The following is an 18,902-nucleotide window of genomic DNA, read 5'->3' on the forward strand; positions in this document are numbered from 1 at the left end:
CAGTCTTACCGAGAGCGTGTCTCCCATACATTTTTGGCCTTGGATTGGGCAGGAGGGCCGCCGACAGAGGCAGGGTGAGGCAGGCGAGGTGAACACTCGACACCCCAGATGTATATCTTGTGAGCATCAAAACGGAATTTTTTGTATGTCTTGAATCATCTTTTTCTTTACAATCCTTTATCTTTGCAAATAGTAGAGTGTAATACAGGGTCGGCCGGGATAGGCATTACCCTAGTTGGTTCCGTCATTGCTAAAATCCATACTCACACCTAAGCCACATGTCACACCTAAGCCGCGTGTCACACCTAGGCCACGTGTCTCACCTTGCCCGACAATTCTATGGAAAGTTACCATGAAAAAGCATAAAGCCCACCCACTAGAACCCAAAGAAGTACCACCCCCGCTGAGCGACCGGCGACGCAGGCCGTTCCCGTTGAAGCAGAGGCCGAGCGGAATCCGCGACAGACTCCAGCATCGGTAGGGGCTCAGCGGCCCTTGCGGGCCTGTGTTTTCTCAGCCTCTGGTGGTTCTTTCTCCGCTTCACTGGAAAGTAGTTCAGTGTCTCCCTCTCAACGTCACCCTCCTGAACCGCAGCCTTCTCTTCAATAAGCACAGGACTCCGATAGAACGTAGGTGGCGAGGGCGCCAGAGAGTCGACCGGGGCCGGCCTGAAAAATACAGAGCTCCCCACACCGTCGCTTAAAAATGGTGGAGCCTCATCCGCGGCAAGCGCACCTCGGCCACAGCTTAAAACAATCAGCACTCTCAAAGCCCTCATTGAAGTCATTACGAAGTAAAATTGATAATTGATATGGTGTTCAACACATCGCATATAGCATGTCTCGGTGCGGGGTAAGCTAACGCTGCAGCTCACACAGGTACGTAGGAGGGCCTACAATGGCTGTTCTGGCAGACAAGTGCCGAGATGTGGAAGTAACGGTGTGTGACCTTAACGAGGCACGCATAGCGGCGTGGAACTCGGATTCTCTGCCTGTGTACGAACCAGGACTCGAGGAGATCGTGTTTGATCGGAGAGGAAATAATCTGTTCTTCACCACGGATCTGCAACGGACGATTGAGACGTGTGATGTCATCTTTATTTCGGTGAACACACCTACTAAGACCTCTGGATTCGGGGCGGGTCAAGCGGCGGATCTATCCTATTATGAGTCTGCTGCTCGTTCAATCGCTAAGCATTCCAGGTCCTCTAAGATTATCATCGAAAAGTCCACGGTGCCAGTGCGCACCGCCGCTATGCTCACCGTTATCCTCGCGACGTCTACCGCGAATGTGGACTTCGTGGTGCTGAACAGCCCCGAGTTTCTCGCTGAGGGCACAGCCATCAGAGATTTAGAATTTCCTGACCGAGTTCTTATTGGAGGGCCGGATAACGACCCGAAGGGGCTCGAAGCCATCGCCGTCGTCAAGTCTCTGTACAGACGTTGGGTCCCATCAGAGAGAATCCTCACCACCAACCTATGGTCTTCAGAGATGGCCAAACTGGTTGCCAACTCTTTTCTAGGCCAGAGGATATCGTCGATCAACAGCATAAGTGCTCTGTGCGAGGTGGTTGGTGCGGACGTTCGCGAAGTGGCAAAAAGCATTGGAGCAGATCACCGAATCGGCAGCGCATTCCTTAACGCTTCTGTCGGATTTGGCGGCTCCTGCTTTCAGAAGGACATTTACAATTTGGTGTACATCTGCCGCTCCTTAAATTTGCCCGAGGTGGCGGACTACTGGGAACAGGTAATTGATATTAACAACTGGCAGAAGCGCCGGTTCTCTCGCAACATCATCAAGACTCTATTCGGCACCGTCACGCGGAAGGAGATCTGCATTCTCGGCTTTGCATTTAAAAAGGATACCAGCGATGTTCGCGAGACCCCAGCCATAGACGTCTGCGCCCATTTGATGAACGATGGGGCCATCGTCAATGTTTACGACCCTAAAGTGACGCGTGAAGCGGCTATCATCGAGTTCGAGTATCACGGCTACTCCTTCAACTGGGACCGGCAACTCATCTTCCACGATAAGCCTTCTGACGCGATCCGAGGGACCCATGCAATCGTGGTCGTCACGGAGTGGGATGAGTTCAATGGCTACGACTACTCCGCAGCCTTCGAGTCCATGTCTCACCCCGCGTTCGTGTTCGATGGGAGGAATATCCTTGACCACGCAGCGTTGTTTAAGATAGGCTTTGAAGTTTTCGGTGTTGGTGTTCGCCAATGGCGGTATAACGAGGTTGAGAAGCAGTCAGGCGTTTGTTCATTGAGCGGCTAACCTCGAGAAGTGATTCGAGCATGTGCAACCTCATACGCGTCTTGAATTCTGAGACATTCATTGACCTTGGACAGATTCTCACTTCTAAACCAGGAACCTAACTGAAAGTGCGAGCATCCGAGGCCCACAGCCAGCTCCGCAGCAAACGTCTCTTCAGTGCAAAATCGTCCAACTTCAACTCCTACAGGGATGTGATTGGATGCTGCCACTTGAGCGATAAAAATGAAATCTGATACCGTGTTCATAACATCGGTTTGAAGTACCGAGGTGACTCCAGATAGTGCTCCGACGCGATCACGGTCGAGATCCGAGGAAGATAACTTCGCACATATTTCGACTCTTCGGGGTAGAGCCCTCCGCTGAGTGATTGTCCTCCGCCGACCTCACCAGCTCGGCAGTCTGTACCTGCTGAAATAGACTCGAGGAGAGCTCAAGGCATCCTATTTCCGGCGTGGCTTCACACCATGGTCTTACCACTTCAGCCAGTTCTCCAGTGATGTCGTCCTGTACAGGTCGGGCTGCCATATGAACACAGAGATGGCAGCCAGGAGCCAGTGAGCTGGCGCAGATGTCCAAGCACTCCGCCAGATCCAAACCGAGAGGGTAGGCACCTCTTTCGTCCACACCTGTTGCCAGCCCCATCTTCGACAGCTTCGACTTTAAACGCAGTGCCGTGGTCGCCAGAAGATTGGCAGCCGCGCTGGCCTTGGTCGTAGGAGCTGCGACTGAAATGGCCCTCCAGAAGAACCTCCCAGTCTGTTTTCTATTTGAGATGAGTCCGGCGCGAAGGTTAGGCATGATTAATTGACTCGTCAGCGGCCCTTTTAAATGGGAGATGTACTGGTATAGGGGAAGCTTCGCCGTCGCTGCACCTGCCCGAGCGACAGCCACAGATGTGGCCATCAGAATAGGATATATCACGTCTTTGGCTTCTAAAGGCTCCAGGTCGACCAGGCGATCGTCAATAGACTCCTGGTGCAGAGCGTTCATGCCGCTGATCGACTGAGAGATGGTTTCAACTGTCATCTGGATGACAGCCTCCAAATCGGCTCGCGGCTCCGCATTGCTAGTGCAACTTGCATCTACCGCCCTGCGTACTTCCCCCCTAGTTCACTCACCTGAAGGTGCCCTGATTCGTTCGAAGATCGACTTCCACAGCTAGCTTTCCTGAGGAATCTGTGAGCTGCCCCCTGCCTTCTCACTGGTCAAGGGTCGAGCACGAATCCCTAGAATGGTTGTCGTCATCAAAAACACGAATTGAATTCGTCTTCTCAGAGTAAACTATTAAATATTTACCATGACGTGCAGTGTCGTTGCCAGAAGAGCTCCAGGTTTCATTGTGCCCTATAGGTTACTTCTGCGAGCTGCTCTACGGTCTCACATTAAACCCGCCGATTCGCAGAGGATTATCGTACTTGACTGGGATGACACCCTGCTCTGTACGTGGTACTTGGAGTCGGTAATTCCCAACGTGCGTAACGAGAACGCACTCGCGACTGCAGACGCCAAGTTATTATCCGACCTCTCAGAGCTGGAGGAATCCGCAGTGGAGCTCGTGAGAGCAGCGTCCGGTCTAGGAGATGTGTATATCGTCACCAACTCTGCTTTCAAGTGGGTGGAATTTTCTGCTCGCGTGTATATGCCGAGAATGCAAGCCTTATTAGCGAAGTAAGGCTTCTGGAAGTCGTCGTCACAATAGTCTCCATATCGTATCAGCCCGCGAGCGATACTCTGCAGCATATCCAAGAAGGGCATTAGCCTGGAAGGTCGCGGCGTTCCAGGCAATAGCATCTGACTTTCCATCGACCGTCACAACTCACGCTATCGTTATTGGTGACGGGGCTCACGAGATGTCCGCTGCTTCGGAGTTCAGCCACCTCTTCGACCACGTCAAAATCAAAACTGTCAAGCTAAAAAGGCACCCATCCTGTACACAGTTGGTATCCGAGCTTCGGACCGTTCTCAGCAAGTTGCCGTGGTTGTGCAGACACGAGAAATCCTTGGCGTTTGAATTTGCTGTGTAGTTTGCAATGAGAATGTCGCTAGCTGAGCGCGAAAGTCGAAGTGTGAATCTGAATCGCCGTATCGGCCCTATCACCCTGAATCTCATCCAGACTGTTCTGGATGCGGGGTTTGGAGGTGCCGATGACCGCGGTGGGGTTTTTTACCCACACGTGGTTGATCGCTGCCTCCATGGTAATGCGCTTCTCGGGGTCGGGGTTCAACAGCTTCATCATGAGCTCCTTTGCAGAATCGCTTATGGTGTCCCAGAAAGGTTCCTTGAAGTCAACGTTGTACTGCTGCTCTGGCCTCATGCCTTGTACTCCCACTGGAAATGGAAGTCTCCCCCGAAGAAGCAGGAAGGTGATAACTCCAACAGCCCAAAGATCCACAGACGGTCCGTAGCCGTTGAGCGTCAAGACCTCCGGCGCTACATAAGCTATCGTACCACAAGGCTGTCGCATGCGGCTATCAGGACCGCAGACGCATGAGAGCCCAAAATCAGCGATCTTAACATCGTACTCATCTCCAGGATCGGATAGTAGGATGTTTTCAGGCTTCAGGTCTCGATGGACAATCCCGCAGGAGTGGAGGTAGGCCAATGTGCTTAGGAGCTGCACGACAATACTGTGATGACAATTGGGGGTCCCCTCACGAATTGACCTCCTTCTCTGGAAGCCTGTGTTTCTGATGGAGCCTATCGTAGAGCTCGCCTCCCCGAACCAGTTCCATGACAATGAAAAGAGCTTGAGGTGTGTCGAGGATCTCGTGGATCTGTACCGTGTGTTGGTGTCTGAGCACTGATAAGATGCTGATCTCTGACCGAATCAGCTCTCGTTCCTGAGCCGATATCCGGCTCTTCTGTATGACCTTCATGGCGTACTCTTCCTTAGTGTGCCTGTGAATTGCGCGGTAGACTACGGAGAACTTACCACGTCCGATCCTATCCTTGATCACGTATGTCGCTTCGACACTCTGCTGGTTGGTAGACCGGCGCATTCGACGGATCCACGCGTCGCGGACACTCAGGTTATCACACCACAGTTCTCGGCGCATCTGCACCTCACCGGCGTAGACCACCGCCATGCCGAACCGACGGTTCTTCGTGGACTCGATCGGTTCTATGTAGCACCCTTCCAAGAAGATGTAGCCCTCCGGCGCGCTATCGTGGCGGCGCTTGTAGTAGTAAACGACGTTCTTCACTAGGACATAGTACCGTGTTCGCCACAGGTGGGAGTGACGGCCTTTTTTATACATGATGCCCTCCATGGACACATCCCTGCAGGACAGCCACATGGGAGCGTTTGAGAAAGGCCAACCGCAGTCCCAGCACTTGGTGTGCCGCTCGCCACAAGCGCCGCACACGAGTGCCACAGACCCCTCATCTGGCTCCATCCTCATGTCCACGTGCAAGCACCCGGGCAGGCTGAGGAAACGCACCTGACAATACGGACAAAAGAGAGCCGCGCGGCGAGCTTCGGTGGTCTCAGCGCTAGCGTCCTTCGTCAAGAGGTTGCTGCAGGCGTTGGGTTGACGGGTGTACTCCCCAGACGCGTAACTCCTGGTGGATTTCGTAGTTGGTATGGTGTACTCCAGTCGACGGTTTTCAACTGATCGGTTGGGGTAGGCTGACAGGGGCTCCTCCTGGAAGAGGCCGCTAAGACTAGCGAAGTCCACGGCGGGCTGGTGCTGGTCTCGGCGGTACAGGGCCATACCTTGCAAGCCCCAAACCTCTTGATGTAGGCAAGAGCTGAAAATCTCACTCAGGAATCCGTTTTTCTCCAGCCAAGCGCGAAACTCGACGAATGTCAACAGGTTGGTATGAGTGTGACCGTATTCCGAGATGATCATCTCAACAAGGGCGCTTACCGACAACTGCTTAGGTCGTTCAGGTCCACCGTCAAGACCCTCTAGTTGCGGGAGTGGAGACGGAGGGACTGGTACGTTATCCTCCTCCTCGTCAGTGACGGTGGTATGGACCGCATATGAAGAAAAGCGGGCAGGGTCATTTAGGCCGGAGACCGCAGTCTGCACACTACGAATAGCTCCAGGGGATCCGCTACTACTGGAGGATGGGAACAACTGATGGAATTCGAAGTTGTCGTAAAGCTCCATGCTATTACGGTAAGGGGCCATCTGCGGATGCGTCACGTCAAAAGCCTCGGTAGTGGTGTTTTGAATGACACGGCCTTGGACTGCATTTCGGTAGTTGGCGCTCAAGTACGTATCCAAGTTGGGGATGTTCAACAGCATCGACGTCAGCTCTTCCTTCCGAAGGTTACCATCGCCGTCCAAGTCACAGAGCTCAAATATCACCTGCACATGCTCCCGGTTGGTGCTCCTGCAGCACTGAGCTATCCCGATAAGGAACTCCTCATAGTCCACAGTCTCCCTACCCTTGAACACGAATCGGTAGTACAGACGCTCCCCCCAGAGACCTGGCAGACGAAAGAAATGAAGAAACGTTTGCTTGTCGACTCCACTCCCAGACGATCGTGACTCCAACTCCTTAAACAGCTTCCGGAGACATTCAAGCTCGTCTGTGTCGTACTTGTCCAAGTACTTGTCTAGCTGACGGCTCTGTGGGTTCCAAGGACGTTGTTTTATCATCGGGCCATAGAATTCTCACAATTCTTATCAGTCACAAAAACCAGCTTCATGCTGTATCTCATCCAGCTGAGGGCAACTCTGCTTGCTCGTTCTTAAACTCGTCAAGAAGGTCCACTGGCCCTCCGGTATCGTTGGTTGGCTTGTTGGGGTTGAATGTCGAGTGCTCGCCGAAGTGACGAGCGCATTTGTGCTCCACTGTCCAATTTACTGGCATGAAACCGGGTTCCAACACGTCCAGGAAGTACTTTCGCCATCGCTTGATAAAAACATCAATGTCACTAGCCACGGCGACCACCATCGCCTCACCATGGCTAATAGAAGGCGATTGCTGCTCAGGCAGACTGAGGATCCGGTGGGCTGCCTCTGGGATGCCATCCATAGTCTTATCTTCCGGAGACAGATTCTCGTCTAACAGCTGCTGGTTGGCTTGGACCCAGACAACCACTCTTCCTCGCAGCTCTTCCCGTCGATGTGGGGGTATCTGCGGCCGTTTTAGAGCATGAAGCGCCTTGCGGGCTTCAGAGCGCAGGCGGTTTTCTGGAGGAGGAGGCGTTTGAAGAGGGACGTGGTACTCCAACGACAACTGCGCCTTCATAATCTGGTACTTGTCGTTCGCGGTCTGGTGACACGCTACACAGAGCAAGACAACGTCGTGTGATCCGTGACTCTGCGTGATGATTCCCCCCGCTCTTCACTTTGTACGCTTCTGGGAAGTGCTGCCGGTAGCAGGACGGGATGACGTGGAACCGCAGAAAATGTTGCGTCACTCCGCAGACGACACAGTGATTATCCTTCTTCGACACGTAATACAAGTCCGCCTTCCACTGCTCCAGTTTGTGCTCCCCAATCTTCTCGATGACAGCAGCTGCGTCGACCGCGAGTTGTCCGTTCTCGCAGCTTACAATCCCGTCGCTGTACGCACCATCAGGAAGGTCTACCTCGGCATGCAAGGACCTAGCTGCAGGCTCGAACTTCAGTTGGATGGAGGTGGCGTCGATTGTCTGTGCTAAATTCTTGCGGAGGTACCAGTCCACCTTTTTTCGGTCGCAGTGGCAGAGGAGAGAACCATTGGGGGAGAGGATCTGGAAGTTTTCGTAGACGGCCTTCTGGGCGGCAAAACGCTCGCTGTACTTGAGGAAACGTGGTCGTTTCTCAGGGGGCATAAGAGCCACCTGATCTCGGATTTTCTGAGGGAAAGTCTCGAGGCAGTCGAGGTACTCTTGCATACTTTTGAATGGCCGGTAGTGACTGATGGGCGTCTTTTGCGGGGCGGGAGCAGCCTCTGAGCAAATCAGGTTAGCCTGAGCCCATAAAATGGATAGAACTACCATAGATTTCATCCGGCTGGGTAGGTCCGGAGGGCCTGCTTCCTTCGCGCACGATCGGTATATCTCCTCGACTTCCTCCTCCGTCGTGGGTCCTTCCCGAGAGAGCACTGCTAGCACCGAGGTAGGAAGAAGCCAGGTAGGACCTTCATCAAGCCTACGAGCGTAGATATCTCGAACGGCATGGAGAACGGCAAAGGTAGCTTCGGTCTTCGGATCTGCCATTGGGAGATATTTTCCCTCCAGACAGCGTTTATAATCGCGCACGTAGCAACGGTCATCGAAGTCCAACGTCAGAGTCCTCAAAGGCACCACACTCTTGAGGAAGGCGGGCAAAAATGCGGCCTGGTTCACATGAGATACGACCGCGAGGTCATTGAAATGGGTTGGGTTGAGAGTGGGGAGTGATGGAGTGTGCCAGATTGGCATAGGGTCCATCCATTTCATTTCGTTGATTACCCAGTCGCACGCGGGGGCTACTTGCTTGGCTAGCCGGCACCCCATCAATGAGGTTAGCTGTTTGAGGTTCATGAGGCGTCGCCGAACGTCCATGTCTTCCATGTACGCCCGGATGAACACCTTGCCTGACACGACATCCGATGGCAGTCGATTGATTTTCCTTAGGGCCAGACACCGAAGAATGGTGGTCACGGAACAGGAGTCCACCTGCCCTTTCACCGCGTCCAGCGCACGTAGAAATCCCGCTGGAGATTTCAAAGGAGAGGTTTTCCACCCACCACTTGGATGCGGGATGCCACCCATCAATAGATTCGCGAAAGTGAATGCCAAAGAAAGGTTGTCATCGGGCGTTTCCAGCGCGTCGCTTTCGCTCGATTCCACTGGGAGGGCCAGAATGCATCCGAGGGATACCAGTGCATCGGCGATGAAAGGCAACAAACATGCGTCCGTGGCGGCATAAATCAGTTGCTGCTCGGAGAGAGGTCTTGCAGCCCAATTAGATATCTGGAGCCGTTTCTTGTCTGGAAACGGAAAGTCCAGGATAAGCTCCCACAGATGGGAGAGTGACTGTGTCTACCAGGAGCTAATTCCTACTCTTTTAAGTCCTAAGACTGCTGGAAGCTTCTGGGTGTCCAGAACCGTGCATGCCACGGAATTCAAGCCGAAATCCCGATTGAGCCACTTTAAATCGAGGCGAGGGCTGTGGAATATGAGCACTCTTGCTGGTTCAGCAAACAGCGTTCGGATGCCTCGGCCTAGTGCACCTCGAGGCAGAACCAAGGGGTCCAAGAGGAAGCAGCAATCTCGAGTGCCAAGCTGAATCAAGCATGTTTGACCTTGGTAGGATCTGTCTTGGTGGTGCTCTACATCCACTCCGATCGCAAAGTGCAAAGACAGATGACGAAACGCGGTTTCCATTTCCTTCTTACACGTGACCTCATAGATGGGCACAACCCGATGCGCAAACGGAACAGGCACGTAGGCCCATGCAGTCAGAGCCACTGGAAAGTGTTGAGGATCGCTCTCGGGTAAAAGGGCAGGCGTTATCGATGCGTCCACATCATCGGGTGTGTTTTCGGAAAAATTATCTTCACCAGCAATTGACAGGTGGTTGGACAGCGACGGCGTCACCCTCTCAACCCACCAATGCCACAGGTAATACGCAATGCGCCTAGTCTGCCGTCCTCCAAAGTTGGCTAGCTTCGTGCGCCGTGGGAGGTGCCTGTACTTCGTAGGTAGACTCGAGCAAGTCCTCCAGCGGTGGAACTGAACGGACGTCACGATGACAACGCACAGCAGCGTATGCACTACCAGCAGTACCAGCAGATAGAATACAGTCGTAGGGACTTCCATATATATGAGTTTCTTGAAGGTGAGAGCTTGCAGCTGGTTCGACTAGATTCTGAGGAAGACGAAGCGAGATGAGAAGGAGATGCGCCTGTTGCTGCTGTAAGGATTTCGGAGGGTGGTAACTCAGCGGCTTGGACAACGCCGGCAAAACGACAATCGTGAACCGTCTGCTGGGCAAAGACGTATTAGACGTCTCGCCCACATTGGGATTTAACGTTGATTCTATTGAGAGGCTGGGCTGTAAGGTGGTACTATGGGACATCGGCGGACAGACTACTCTTCGAACGTACTGGAAGAACTATTTCGACAAGGTGAGTCGACGTCATGGACCACACAGACCGACGGATTGATCTGGGTCGTGGATTCAACTGACGCCCTTCGACTACAGACTTGCAAGAAAGAACTGGCTACCGTCCTACGTGAGGAACGCCTGACAGGGGCATCCGTTATGCTGCTGGCAAACAAGCAGGACTTACCTGAAGCGCTGAAACCCGAGGAGGTGGCGGAGGCGTTGGGTCTGGACGCTGCTGACAAGCAAAGGCACTGGGCTCTTTTCGCTTGCAGCGCGAAGTCAGGAGCCAATGTCGATCCGGCGCTGGACTGGATTGTGAAGGACGTACATACGCGGGTGCACTCTACATGCCCTGACGCGGGTGCACTCTACATGCCCTGATGCGGGTGCACTCTCATGCCCTGGCAGTGAGACTGGATTGTGAAGGACGCACATAGTGAGCATAGTTCGTCTCACTGATCAGGCATCATGTCGTAGCATGCATTGTAGACACTATTCTAACACAAGAGGGATACTGCACCCATAATTCGACGAAGATACAGTTGAAATGTTGTTCCATGAAAAGGTTCGTCACTCTGTGAATTGCCAATATGATTGTACACACAGCATCTACGAACGGGAAAGGATTTGGACTTGTCAGCTCATTTTTGTTGACCAAAAGTGGAGAGAAGCAGCAGCTGTTGCCTTCATTGCCTAGAACAACCCAACTGAACCTGCTTAATGGGATGGTGCAGCTGGCGGGAGCAACCGTCCAGTTCGAGCGGGAGATCTACGGCAGCTCCTCCCCGCCGGCGGGAGCAACCGTCCAGTTCGAGCGGGTCGTGGCAGAGGTGCATCACGAGGAGATCCACGGCAGCTCCTCCCAGCCAGCTGCTGCGAACAGCTCCTCCCAGCCATCCACTACCGAGCGATGTATTCGAGATTCAAGAAGAGTTGCTGAAATATCTCAATCCGCTGTCATCGAAATGGTTGACATGGTAGAAGCCTCGGATTCCGCTGTCGTCGAAATGAGTGACATCAGTGACATGAAAGAAGTCTGCCAAGCTCCCTCCCAGCACCTCTGGGACGGGATTGCAAACGACCAACCCGACATGAAGGTTGACCTTCCGCCTGAGAATGTTATCGGACTTGATAAGAACACCTGGTGGAAGGAGCATGGAGTGACAATCGGCGTAGGCATTTATGTGGCGGTGAGTGCCATATGGATTCGGATTCTTGCATCAATGGACTGCAGCTAACGTGTGGTTCGGTTTGGCCCAGCTTCTGTTGACAGTCTTCATTAACGTAATACGATTCTGCGGTGGCCAAGGAGTAGTTCAGCCAGAAATCTGATTCTGGACTTATCAAGGGCTAAGTGCAAACATCATATGATCTGGGCTTATCAATGGCTAAAATTTAGACGTTGTACAAGATAAAACTTGGGAGGCTTTGCTCAGTAGACGTCAGATGGAGCGTCACGCGCCAGGGCAGCTGAGATAGTCTCGTCAGACCGTTTAAAAAAGGCATCAGGCAGCCGAAACAATGGTTCAAATGAGAACGCGCAGCCGAGATTTGGTAAGGCCGGCAAACTGAGGTCGTATTGCAGGCGTGGAACTCTGATATCGTTGAGCCTAACATCGTCAAAAGACGACCACAACCGCTCAAAAGATCCCTCGGTGAATGTAGGCAGCCGTTCCAAATGGGTAGGAAGTGAATGCACAGCCTGCTGAATGCTTTCCATACAAGCAAGCCACAGCGTAGAGTACTGCGTGTGAAACTAAACGACGGCTCACAAGCAGCCCTGCTACCGGAGTGGATGGCATGACAACTCTCTGCCGTACCGCCCCCACCAAAGGCGTATCCCAACAGACGTTAAGTAGTGCAGAGGCGAAGAGGACCCAACAGACCAATCTCACCTGTCCTTGTAGACCCAATATGACAGGCAGGAAATATAACAAGGATGAAACCCCCTGTGCAGTTCTGAACAGGTCAGAAGACATTCGAGGCCTAAAATCATACAAGCCGTTCGCAGTTACCCCCGAACCGAAGGGTGACGCTTCCATGAGTACCCACCATAACCTTTCGTACAGCCAGGCGTAAACTGCATGGCGGATGCGGCAATGGTATGCATAACTCTGGATCAGGAGCATTGCCGGAACCAGATGCAAGAAGATGTCCCCAATCCGAACACTCGCCCCTACTGTGTGTGGTGACAGTCGGTCCCCGCACTTTTCATTCCAGTAGGGCATTAAACGGGGCCAGACCTCCGGGTACACCACCTGCGACACATACCACGACCCCACCAGCCCCGCACCCAACGACGTGGTGAGACACTTGCAGTCAAGCTCTCCTGAAATCCAAGACAAGGCGATTAGCAACCACCACGCGTAGGTGAATGCAACACCTTGGGGATTGAACCAGAAATAGAGTACTAGGAGCACTGCTGCGACGCAATACTCCAGTGGAGGACCTAGACCCATTGGGGTTTTATACTGATTTTGAAACAGGATGCACATGACAGTCATGCTGCTAACTCCTCCACTGCGAGCTCGGGCTTCCGTCTTGTGTTGTAGTTGCGTGATCTTTTCTCCTCACTTGTGTCAGCAGTGCTGTTTGGGCTGAGGGCCTCTGCCTCTTCCTTGACCTTGCGCTTTTTCGAGGGGTTATCTTTGGATGTCGACTTGCGTTTAGTCCCGCCTTCCTTCTTCGCCGCGTTTTTGTTCCGCTTCTCCAGTCTCTCTGCTCGGTCAGATTTAACGACGGTACCATCTTCTTGGCATTTGACATGTGCGATGTCGGCTTCGATGGCTCTTTGCATATCTGAAGGGTTGGCGCTGCTCACGCTCGTATGTATGAGCAGGTGGTTTAGGGCCACCACCGCCGTTACGATAGAGTCGCCTGAAGCGACAAGCAGATTCGTTCTCTCCAGTTCCGTGGTGTTCACCAAACAGAACAACTCCAAGTCCGAAATAATGCATTGAAGGTCTGCCAAGTCCACATGATCCACCTTGGCCGCAAGATGTTCAATGGAGCCCATGGGGTCCAAGGCGTAAAGCAGAACGAAGTAGCAACTGAGATCCGCTTGGCTCTTGGCTTGAAGGACGCGGTTCCAGTGATACCGGTATGAGGGATCTGTCAACCGCACCGGCGTACCGGCGTGGTCAACAGAGCTCCAATTTCGCAGAGATTTCAGAACTGCAAGGAACTCGCGCTTAGCTTCCGCGAGGCCCCATAACTCCTGACTGGCGCACTGGCATTGAGGCCGGCTATCCACAGTGATGCCTAGCATTTGGGTGGTAGAGGACGTCGCGGCTGTGTCCAATGTGGAATTGGTCTTTTGCACATCGATATCGGTCGTCTGGAGCGGTTCCAGTCGGTTTACCGTCGTAGATCGGTCAAGTCCGGCGTCATCTAAGGCTGCTGCCATGTTGAAGTTGGGTACTGTTGCCATTCTTCAGTCGGCTTGTCGAAGCTGAGAAATGCTCGAATGTTGTGCACCTTAACCCGATTCCTCTGCATGAACTGCAGAAAAGCGTTGGCAAGGGCAGCTCAGTATCGTAGACAGCAGAGTAATTGTCTCAGTTAATTAGGACGCGATACCAACGCTGCAGGTCAAGAATTCCAGCAGAACTTGAATCTCGACCTCGCTTGTCTCGCACCACAAGCATTCCCAAAGAGCCCTGTCCAGTGGCAGAGTACAGCAGAGTGAAATTCTGTAAGATTTTCACCGGAGACTCACTGTGAACCGTTACCTCCTACGCTGGCCACCGCGAAGGTCTCACTGAAGATCAGGCTGTTGCAGAACCAGAGGCAACTTACTGTGTCGCCAGATCAGCTGTCACACGGACAGTCCACACGTGGGCTTGGCCAACCCAAATCGACTCAACGGTCAGGGTGCTGCCTTCAGGGCCAAATCTGACGCTGGCTGACCTGTCGAAGCCATGCAGGCTACTCACCATTGAGCTCCGTCGAACTCCCAGATTGCCTGATACCCGTCTATTACCTCCGTAATGTCGAGGGCGCAAGCACAAGGCCGCAGTTCTTTGGAGTCCTCTTTCAAAGAATGCACACGGCTCATGGGGGCCATTGTGCATGGCAGGCATCCTGCTCGGCCCCTATGGCTTCGGGCTTGTATAGCAGGCATTCTTCTCTGGCAGCAGCCACATCGCACTTCCCGAAAAGGGCACCTGGCGACATGCTCCCCTAATTGCCACTGCCTCACCCGTCGTGTGCAGCCTAGACTTGGTCAGGAGTCTCATCGCACTCACTTCGGACAGGGCTCCACCCTCCAAGGACACGTCTGCAGATGAGCATCCAGGTCGTACAGCGGCCCAGTCCACTCACACGGCTCATTCATGCACGCTACTCTACCTGTTTGCAGCAGCAGCCGAAGAGAACCGGTGGTCTCCTTCACCGGCACTACCTCGCCGATGCTCTGCTTGCATATGGGACATAGAGGGCTGGTTGACGCCCAGCGGTCGATACAAATCCGGCAGAAAACATGGCCACACGACGTAATGAGCGGCGTGACCGGCACGTCCATGCACACAGGACATCGCAGCGCATCGAGATTGTCCAGCTCATACCTGTCACACAAACTCATGCAATCACTGCCAGTTCCTGGTATAGTCCGGTTGTCGGCGACGACGGTTGGTGTTGGGCATGCAACTTCGTACGGAGGATTCTGGTCTAAAGCTGCCGAAGTACTTTGGGTCCTTTCGTTGGGAGTTTTGATTAGGCCACGGGTTCTCTGTCTCGGACACTCGATGACAAAGCTGTGTGTTTGGCAGTCTGTATGGTTGGGCGCTCCTCATGAATCCTGTACGTCGAGGTTGGGCTGATGGATGCTTGGGGGAGGCGGGTGGTTGTCGCTTGTTCTCATCCGCAGCTCTGTGAAGCGCTTCGAGACCTCCAAACTTAGCAAGCACATCCTTCTCCATGGTATCCGATTTCTTGGCAAACCACTGGAGGAACAGCTCTGGCTGAGACCTCATCCAGCTATGACACTCTTCAAGTGTCAGCAGTGACCCCACGAACTCATACCGAGTTTTGTTTGGAAGAGTTACATTGTTGACGTAGTCTTCTGACGCTAGAGAGAAACGATATCGGCCGTTCGGTCGACGTTCCTCCTTCACTTTTTGCCGGAATGTGGCGAAGGAGGTGTCAGCACGACGGCTCAGCGTTCCTGTCATGCAGTTCAACGCTGCTCGGATCTGTCCTAGGGTGCCCGTGAAGCGCAACGGGTGGACGCTGAGCTTATTGGTGAACTGCAGCTCCTCCACATGAATTCCAGCTGCTGAGACATACTCATCCAGCGCGTAGGTAACCTCATTGTGGTTGGCTAGGTCATCGGCTATGGAAGCTCGACGCGCTTGTTCCTCGGACCACTCATCCCAATCTCGGAGACAACTGACGTGTTTTTCCAGCAGGCCTTCAGTTTTCACGCAAAGAGCAGAGGGCGTAGTAAGCAAAACGGGAGGTAGAGCGTCTACCTCAAACGTCTCAGGTCTTTCCACGGCTTCATAGATTCTTCGTTTGAATTGGTCCAGAAGGCTGCCCAGGCCAGCACAACAGAACCTCTGTGTACACCCCACGACGTGGGAGTACCGTGCGGTCGTCTCTGGTGTGGCTCTCGAGTCAGAAACAAGGTAGAGAACCGAATGCCTCACATCTGGGTTGGTCTGGGTAGATTCCATAAACTCCAGCGCTGCTCTCAACTTGCTTAAGGACATCTCCCTAACGTCTCCCTTATCGTCGCCCTGCAGTGCGTCCTTCGAGCAGCATAATTGAATGCAGCAGGGAGGATCGCTCCAAGGCACCTGCTCCTTTAACGGAGCGTTTTCCTCAAGGACACGCGCTATGCAGCTGCTGACGCCTCTCGGGTGTTCGGAACTGGCAACTGTGATAGCTTTGACATCCCAGTCTGAATTACGGGACGACCCAAGGATCACCAAGGTGCTTTGCTCCGAGTTCCAACATGGGAGCGGTCATCTCGGCCCCCCACGAAACGATATCGTAAAAGTCCCATTCTCGGACGAATTTTTGGCGGTGGATCAGTGGAATTACGCCCGAAGGGGCTTCTTCGCTCACGCCGTAAATCCTGCTGAGCACATCAGGTCTGTGAAGTAGCTTGTACAGACTCTCCGGCAGCATGACTGAGTGGAAGGCTAGTTGTAGAGCTACTTCGACAAAATTAGTAGAGCGAATCAGAGCTGTCTTCCGAAACAGCTCATGTACAGCGGCAGCTGTAACCGGCGATACCAAAGTCCATTCCAGAGCTCGTCGCATCCGTAACCAAGCAGTACGGTTCGGCCGGTTAAGGGGAGACGTGACTGTGGATGCCTCCGACTGGAGGGTGGAGGTTGTCGTTTTGTGTTCGTCTGTGGGGTATTCGGCTATCCTGGGAGTTTCCGCAGGCTTCAGAAAATTCCTTAAAGACCCGAGCAACTCCACAGAGAGAGTCACCACCCGAGACATCTCTGCACCCACATCCCTTGAAGACTGGCGACGCCTAAAGGACCCGAGCAACTCCACAGAGAGAGTCACCTCCTTCTCCGCTCGGAATCCCACACCGGAGCTCCTGAGCGACGCCGGTTTGAGCTCAACAACATCGGAGCTGATACTGTTCATCTCAAGTATCGTCTCCTCAGAGGTGACAGCGACCATTGGTGTGCCAGTCGACTCTGGGGTTTGCGTGAGGCCTACAGGGCCAACAGCCAAAAGAATGTCCCGGAGCGACAATACCCAATCGACTAGCTGTTCGCGCTTGAACCTCGCAGTAGTACCCTTGTCGTCGATCGGAAATTCGGCGACTTCCTCTCGGAATCCACTCAAAACATATATGCAGAAGCTGTTCGTCTGCAAGGACGACGAAAGGCCAGAAGAAGGCTTAACCAACTTCACCTCCCGAAAGATCAGGAAGAACAGCGCAACGATATCTGCCCAGAAACCGCTACAGCGACCACGACAGATCAAGGTTCCTCCAGGCTTGAGAACCTTGAGTGCAGCTGCGATTTGGTTAAGCTTCATCGCGACAGCTTCGGCGACGCCTAAACCCGACCATGCTCCATCGGTGATGACAATGTGGAAAGACCGTTGGTGCAGAGGAGGACACGAGCCTTCAAGATCCTTTGCATTCACGTCATTAACATCCATAATGATGGGGACGAAACCGCCAATGACTCTCTCTGCAGCCAGTTCAGCCAGCAGTCCGCGTTCCCGCGGTCCTTTCAACCAATCCTCGTTTGACCAGAAGCCGGGGTAGTAGAAGTGGGGCTTGAGTGACAGACGAAGGCCTCCATCCCGCTCAGGAAGTGTCAGGCCAAAATAGAGCGGTGACCTCCCCTGACTCCCCTTCACATGCTCCATAATCGCCTCTGCGAACCCCCCAGGGGCGCAACACAGCTCCAGAATCCGCAGGGGATACCTCTCGCTCGAAGTGTTCAGTTTGAAGAGACCTGCGAAGTCCACGTGAGGTAGAACGTGCTCTCGCATCATAGTACGACACGTCTCCAGCCAGTAAGTGTCGTTGCTGGATTGCTTCTTCACGTTTCGCCACTTCGCGCCCATCTCTGAGGTCCAACGATTCTTGTTCCGATACCGATCGCCAAGGTTCCACGACCGTCTGTCTGCTCATGCACTAACCCTCACCTCGACGCCTTCCGCACGAAAATCTGCTCAGCAGCTCTCTCTTGGGCAGCGGCATGGAACGCCGTGTAGGGTCCCCACATGAGCAGCCGATACTCATCATCAGAAGCATGGTCCGGTATAAACAATGACGGCATTTATGCGTTTTACACTCAGTCTGGAAGGAGGCTCGCCCACGGGAGTGTTTGAGAGCAGTGTTTGAGAGCATGTGTTTGGAGTCATCGTGAATATTGCATTAAAGAAGAGACCTCCGATCAGCGTTGTGTTATTAGAGGAGCGCACGATTCGGAGAGTGGTGAAACACGAACCTTGCGGCTACTTCGGTGGTTCGGCGGGTTGACGGTGAATCTCAGCTTCTCTTTCTGTGGGGTCGGCAAACTCACATGCCGGCCCGGCTGGGGCTGCGCAGTCTGAGGCCCAAAGGTTAGCCGACTAGGGGATGGTAGGGTAGGGCCGAAGCTGACGCGACACCCTGGTGGGGGATTAGTCATAACCCGACTGTGCACCGGCTCTTGCCTTGCAGCGCTAGGAAACCAAGCGTAGGCGCGAGTAGGCGGAGTTGGGGTGTAGGAAATCGTTGAAGTTGAGCCAACAGCATTCGTGGTGTACTGGGGGCGTGTAGTCCTCGTAGGTGTGGTCGCCCTGACAGCTGGTGCAGGTACAGAGGTGTGTGAGAACGTGGAAGTCGAGACAACAGCCGGCGCATTCGCGGAGTAACTGGTCGTTCTGACAGCTGATGTAGGTACAGCGGTGTGTGAGAATGTCGAAGTTGAACCAACGGTTGTTGCATTCGTGGTGTAGTGGGGACCCCTAGTCCTCGTAGGTGTGGTCGTCCTGACAGCTGGTGTAGGTACAGAGGTGTGTGAGAACGTGGAAGTCGAGACAACAGCCGGCGCATTCGTTGAGTAACTGGTCGTTCTGACAGCTGGTGTAGGTACAGCGGTGTGTGAGAATGTCGA

The 18,902-nt window shown here is 53.5% G+C and overlaps 12 protein-coding genes across 23 annotated transcripts; 4 read left to right on the forward strand and 8 right to left on the reverse strand.

The window, feature by feature from the left end:
- Positions 1-376: 376 nt before the first annotated feature.
- Positions 377-778, reverse strand: KVP18_002302 (uncharacterized protein; the record flags this gene model as incomplete). Its single annotated transcript, XM_067953088.1, has 1 exon — positions 377-778. One exon carries the CDS (start codon positions 776-778, stop codon positions 377-379), a length of 402 nt encoding a protein of 133 aa, XP_067810445.1.
- A 33-nt stretch (positions 779-811) lies between these two features.
- KVP18_002313 (uncharacterized protein) lies at positions 812-2,280 on the forward strand (the record flags this gene model as incomplete). Of its 2 annotated transcripts, XM_067953107.1 has the most annotated exons (2): positions 812-852; positions 879-2,280. In XM_067953107.1, 2 exons carry the CDS (start codon positions 812-814, stop codon positions 2,278-2,280), a joined length of 1,443 nt encoding a protein of 480 aa, XP_067810464.1. The 2 variants fall into 2 exon arrangements, with proteins under 2 accessions (XP_067810464.1, XP_067810463.1); XM_067953106.1 differs by lacking the exon at positions 812-852 and having other exon boundaries at positions 898-2,280.
- Positions 2,281-2,574: 294 nt separating this feature from the next.
- On the reverse strand, positions 2,575-3,525 carry KVP18_002295 (uncharacterized protein; the record flags this gene model as incomplete). 2 transcript variants are annotated; one of them, XM_067953076.1, is made up of 3 exons in its annotated part: positions 2,575-3,370; positions 3,399-3,456; positions 3,483-3,525. In XM_067953076.1, the coding sequence occupies 3 exons, from the start codon at positions 3,523-3,525 to the stop codon at positions 2,575-2,577; spliced, it is 897 nt and encodes a 298-aa protein (XP_067810433.1). The 2 variants fall into 2 exon arrangements, with proteins under 2 accessions (XP_067810433.1, XP_067810432.1); XM_067953075.1 differs by lacking the exons at positions 3,399-3,456; positions 3,483-3,525 and having other exon boundaries at positions 2,575-3,306.
- A 52-nt stretch (positions 3,526-3,577) lies between these two features.
- On the forward strand, positions 3,578-3,952 carry KVP18_002296 (uncharacterized protein; the record flags this gene model as incomplete). Its single annotated transcript, XM_067953077.1, has 1 exon — positions 3,578-3,952. The coding sequence occupies one exon, from the start codon at positions 3,578-3,580 to the stop codon at positions 3,950-3,952; it is 375 nt and encodes a 124-aa protein (XP_067810434.1).
- A 370-nt stretch (positions 3,953-4,322) lies between these two features.
- On the reverse strand, positions 4,323-6,891 carry KVP18_002289 (uncharacterized protein; the record flags this gene model as incomplete). Of its 3 annotated transcripts, XM_067953063.1 has the most annotated exons (2): positions 4,323-4,908; positions 4,937-6,891. In XM_067953063.1, the coding sequence occupies 2 exons, from the start codon at positions 6,889-6,891 to the stop codon at positions 4,323-4,325; spliced, it is 2,541 nt and encodes an 846-aa protein (XP_067810420.1). The 3 variants fall into 3 exon arrangements, with proteins under 3 accessions (XP_067810420.1, XP_067810418.1, XP_067810419.1); XM_067953061.1 differs by lacking the exon at positions 4,937-6,891 and having other exon boundaries at positions 4,323-4,745; XM_067953062.1 differs by lacking the exon at positions 4,323-4,908 and having other exon boundaries at positions 4,933-6,891.
- Positions 6,892-6,949: 58 nt separating this feature from the next.
- On the reverse strand, positions 6,950-10,028 carry KVP18_002282 (uncharacterized protein; the record flags this gene model as incomplete). 3 transcript variants are annotated; one of them, XM_067953044.1, is made up of 3 exons in its annotated part: positions 6,950-7,558; positions 7,587-9,242; positions 9,270-10,028. In XM_067953044.1, 3 exons carry the CDS (start codon positions 10,026-10,028, stop codon positions 6,950-6,952), a joined length of 3,024 nt encoding a protein of 1,007 aa, XP_067810401.1. The 3 variants fall into 3 exon arrangements, with proteins under 3 accessions (XP_067810401.1, XP_067810400.1, XP_067810402.1); XM_067953043.1 differs by lacking the exon at positions 9,270-10,028 and having other exon boundaries at positions 7,587-8,978; XM_067953045.1 differs by lacking the exons at positions 6,950-7,558; positions 7,587-9,242 and having other exon boundaries at positions 9,249-10,028.
- A 79-nt stretch (positions 10,029-10,107) lies between these two features.
- Positions 10,108-10,698, forward strand: KVP18_002284 (uncharacterized protein; the record flags this gene model as incomplete). 2 transcript variants are annotated; one of them, XM_067953049.1, is made up of 3 exons in its annotated part: positions 10,108-10,124; positions 10,153-10,336; positions 10,363-10,698. In XM_067953049.1, 3 exons carry the CDS (start codon positions 10,108-10,110, stop codon positions 10,696-10,698), a joined length of 537 nt encoding a protein of 178 aa, XP_067810406.1. The 2 variants fall into 2 exon arrangements, with proteins under 2 accessions (XP_067810406.1, XP_067810407.1); XM_067953050.1 differs by lacking the exons at positions 10,108-10,124; positions 10,153-10,336 and having other exon boundaries at positions 10,474-10,698.
- A 209-nt stretch (positions 10,699-10,907) lies between these two features.
- On the forward strand, positions 10,908-11,555 carry KVP18_002301 (uncharacterized protein; the record flags this gene model as incomplete). Its single annotated transcript, XM_067953087.1, has 1 exon — positions 10,908-11,555. One exon carries the CDS (start codon positions 10,908-10,910, stop codon positions 11,553-11,555), a length of 648 nt encoding a protein of 215 aa, XP_067810444.1.
- A 194-nt stretch (positions 11,556-11,749) lies between these two features.
- Positions 11,750-12,776, reverse strand: KVP18_002293 (uncharacterized protein; the record flags this gene model as incomplete). Of its 2 annotated transcripts, XM_067953071.1 has the most annotated exons (2): positions 11,750-12,061; positions 12,090-12,776. In XM_067953071.1, the coding sequence occupies 2 exons, from the start codon at positions 12,774-12,776 to the stop codon at positions 11,750-11,752; spliced, it is 999 nt and encodes a 332-aa protein (XP_067810428.1). The 2 variants fall into 2 exon arrangements, with proteins under 2 accessions (XP_067810428.1, XP_067810429.1); XM_067953072.1 differs by lacking the exon at positions 12,090-12,776 and having other exon boundaries at positions 11,750-12,037.
- A 41-nt stretch (positions 12,777-12,817) lies between these two features.
- Positions 12,818-13,747, reverse strand: KVP18_002309 (uncharacterized protein; the record flags this gene model as incomplete). Of its 2 annotated transcripts, none has more annotated exons than XM_067953099.1 (1): positions 12,818-13,747. In XM_067953099.1, the coding sequence occupies one exon, from the start codon at positions 13,745-13,747 to the stop codon at positions 12,818-12,820; it is 930 nt and encodes a 309-aa protein (XP_067810456.1). The 2 variants fall into 2 exon arrangements, with proteins under 2 accessions (XP_067810456.1, XP_067810457.1); XM_067953100.1 differs by having other exon boundaries at positions 12,818-13,723.
- An 813-nt stretch (positions 13,748-14,560) lies between these two features.
- On the reverse strand, positions 14,561-14,899 carry KVP18_002292 (uncharacterized protein; the record flags this gene model as incomplete). Its single annotated transcript, XM_067953070.1, has 1 exon — positions 14,561-14,899. One exon carries the CDS (start codon positions 14,897-14,899, stop codon positions 14,561-14,563), a length of 339 nt encoding a protein of 112 aa, XP_067810427.1.
- Positions 14,900-14,903: 4 nt separating this feature from the next.
- KVP18_002281 (uncharacterized protein) lies at positions 14,904-18,080 on the reverse strand (the record flags this gene model as incomplete). 3 transcript variants are annotated; one of them, XM_067953041.1, is made up of 3 exons in its annotated part: positions 14,904-16,219; positions 16,248-17,920; positions 17,947-18,080. In XM_067953041.1, the coding sequence occupies 3 exons, from the start codon at positions 18,078-18,080 to the stop codon at positions 14,904-14,906; spliced, it is 3,123 nt and encodes a 1,040-aa protein (XP_067810398.1). The 3 variants fall into 3 exon arrangements, with proteins under 3 accessions (XP_067810398.1, XP_067810399.1, XP_067810397.1); XM_067953042.1 differs by lacking the exons at positions 16,248-17,920; positions 17,947-18,080 and having other exon boundaries at positions 14,904-16,028; XM_067953040.1 differs by lacking the exons at positions 14,904-16,219; positions 17,947-18,080 and having other exon boundaries at positions 16,225-17,865.
- Between the last annotated feature and the right edge of the window lie 822 nt (positions 18,081-18,902).

Source organism: the organism of the source record quoted next, assembly GCF_019968955.1.
Source record: "MAG: Porospora cf. gigantea A chromosome Unknown PgA_NODE_28_length_66104_cov_347.438, whole genome shotgun sequence".
Classification (NCBI taxonomy): Eukaryota; Apicomplexa; class Conoidasida; order Eugregarinorida; family Porosporidae; genus Porospora; species Porospora cf. gigantea A.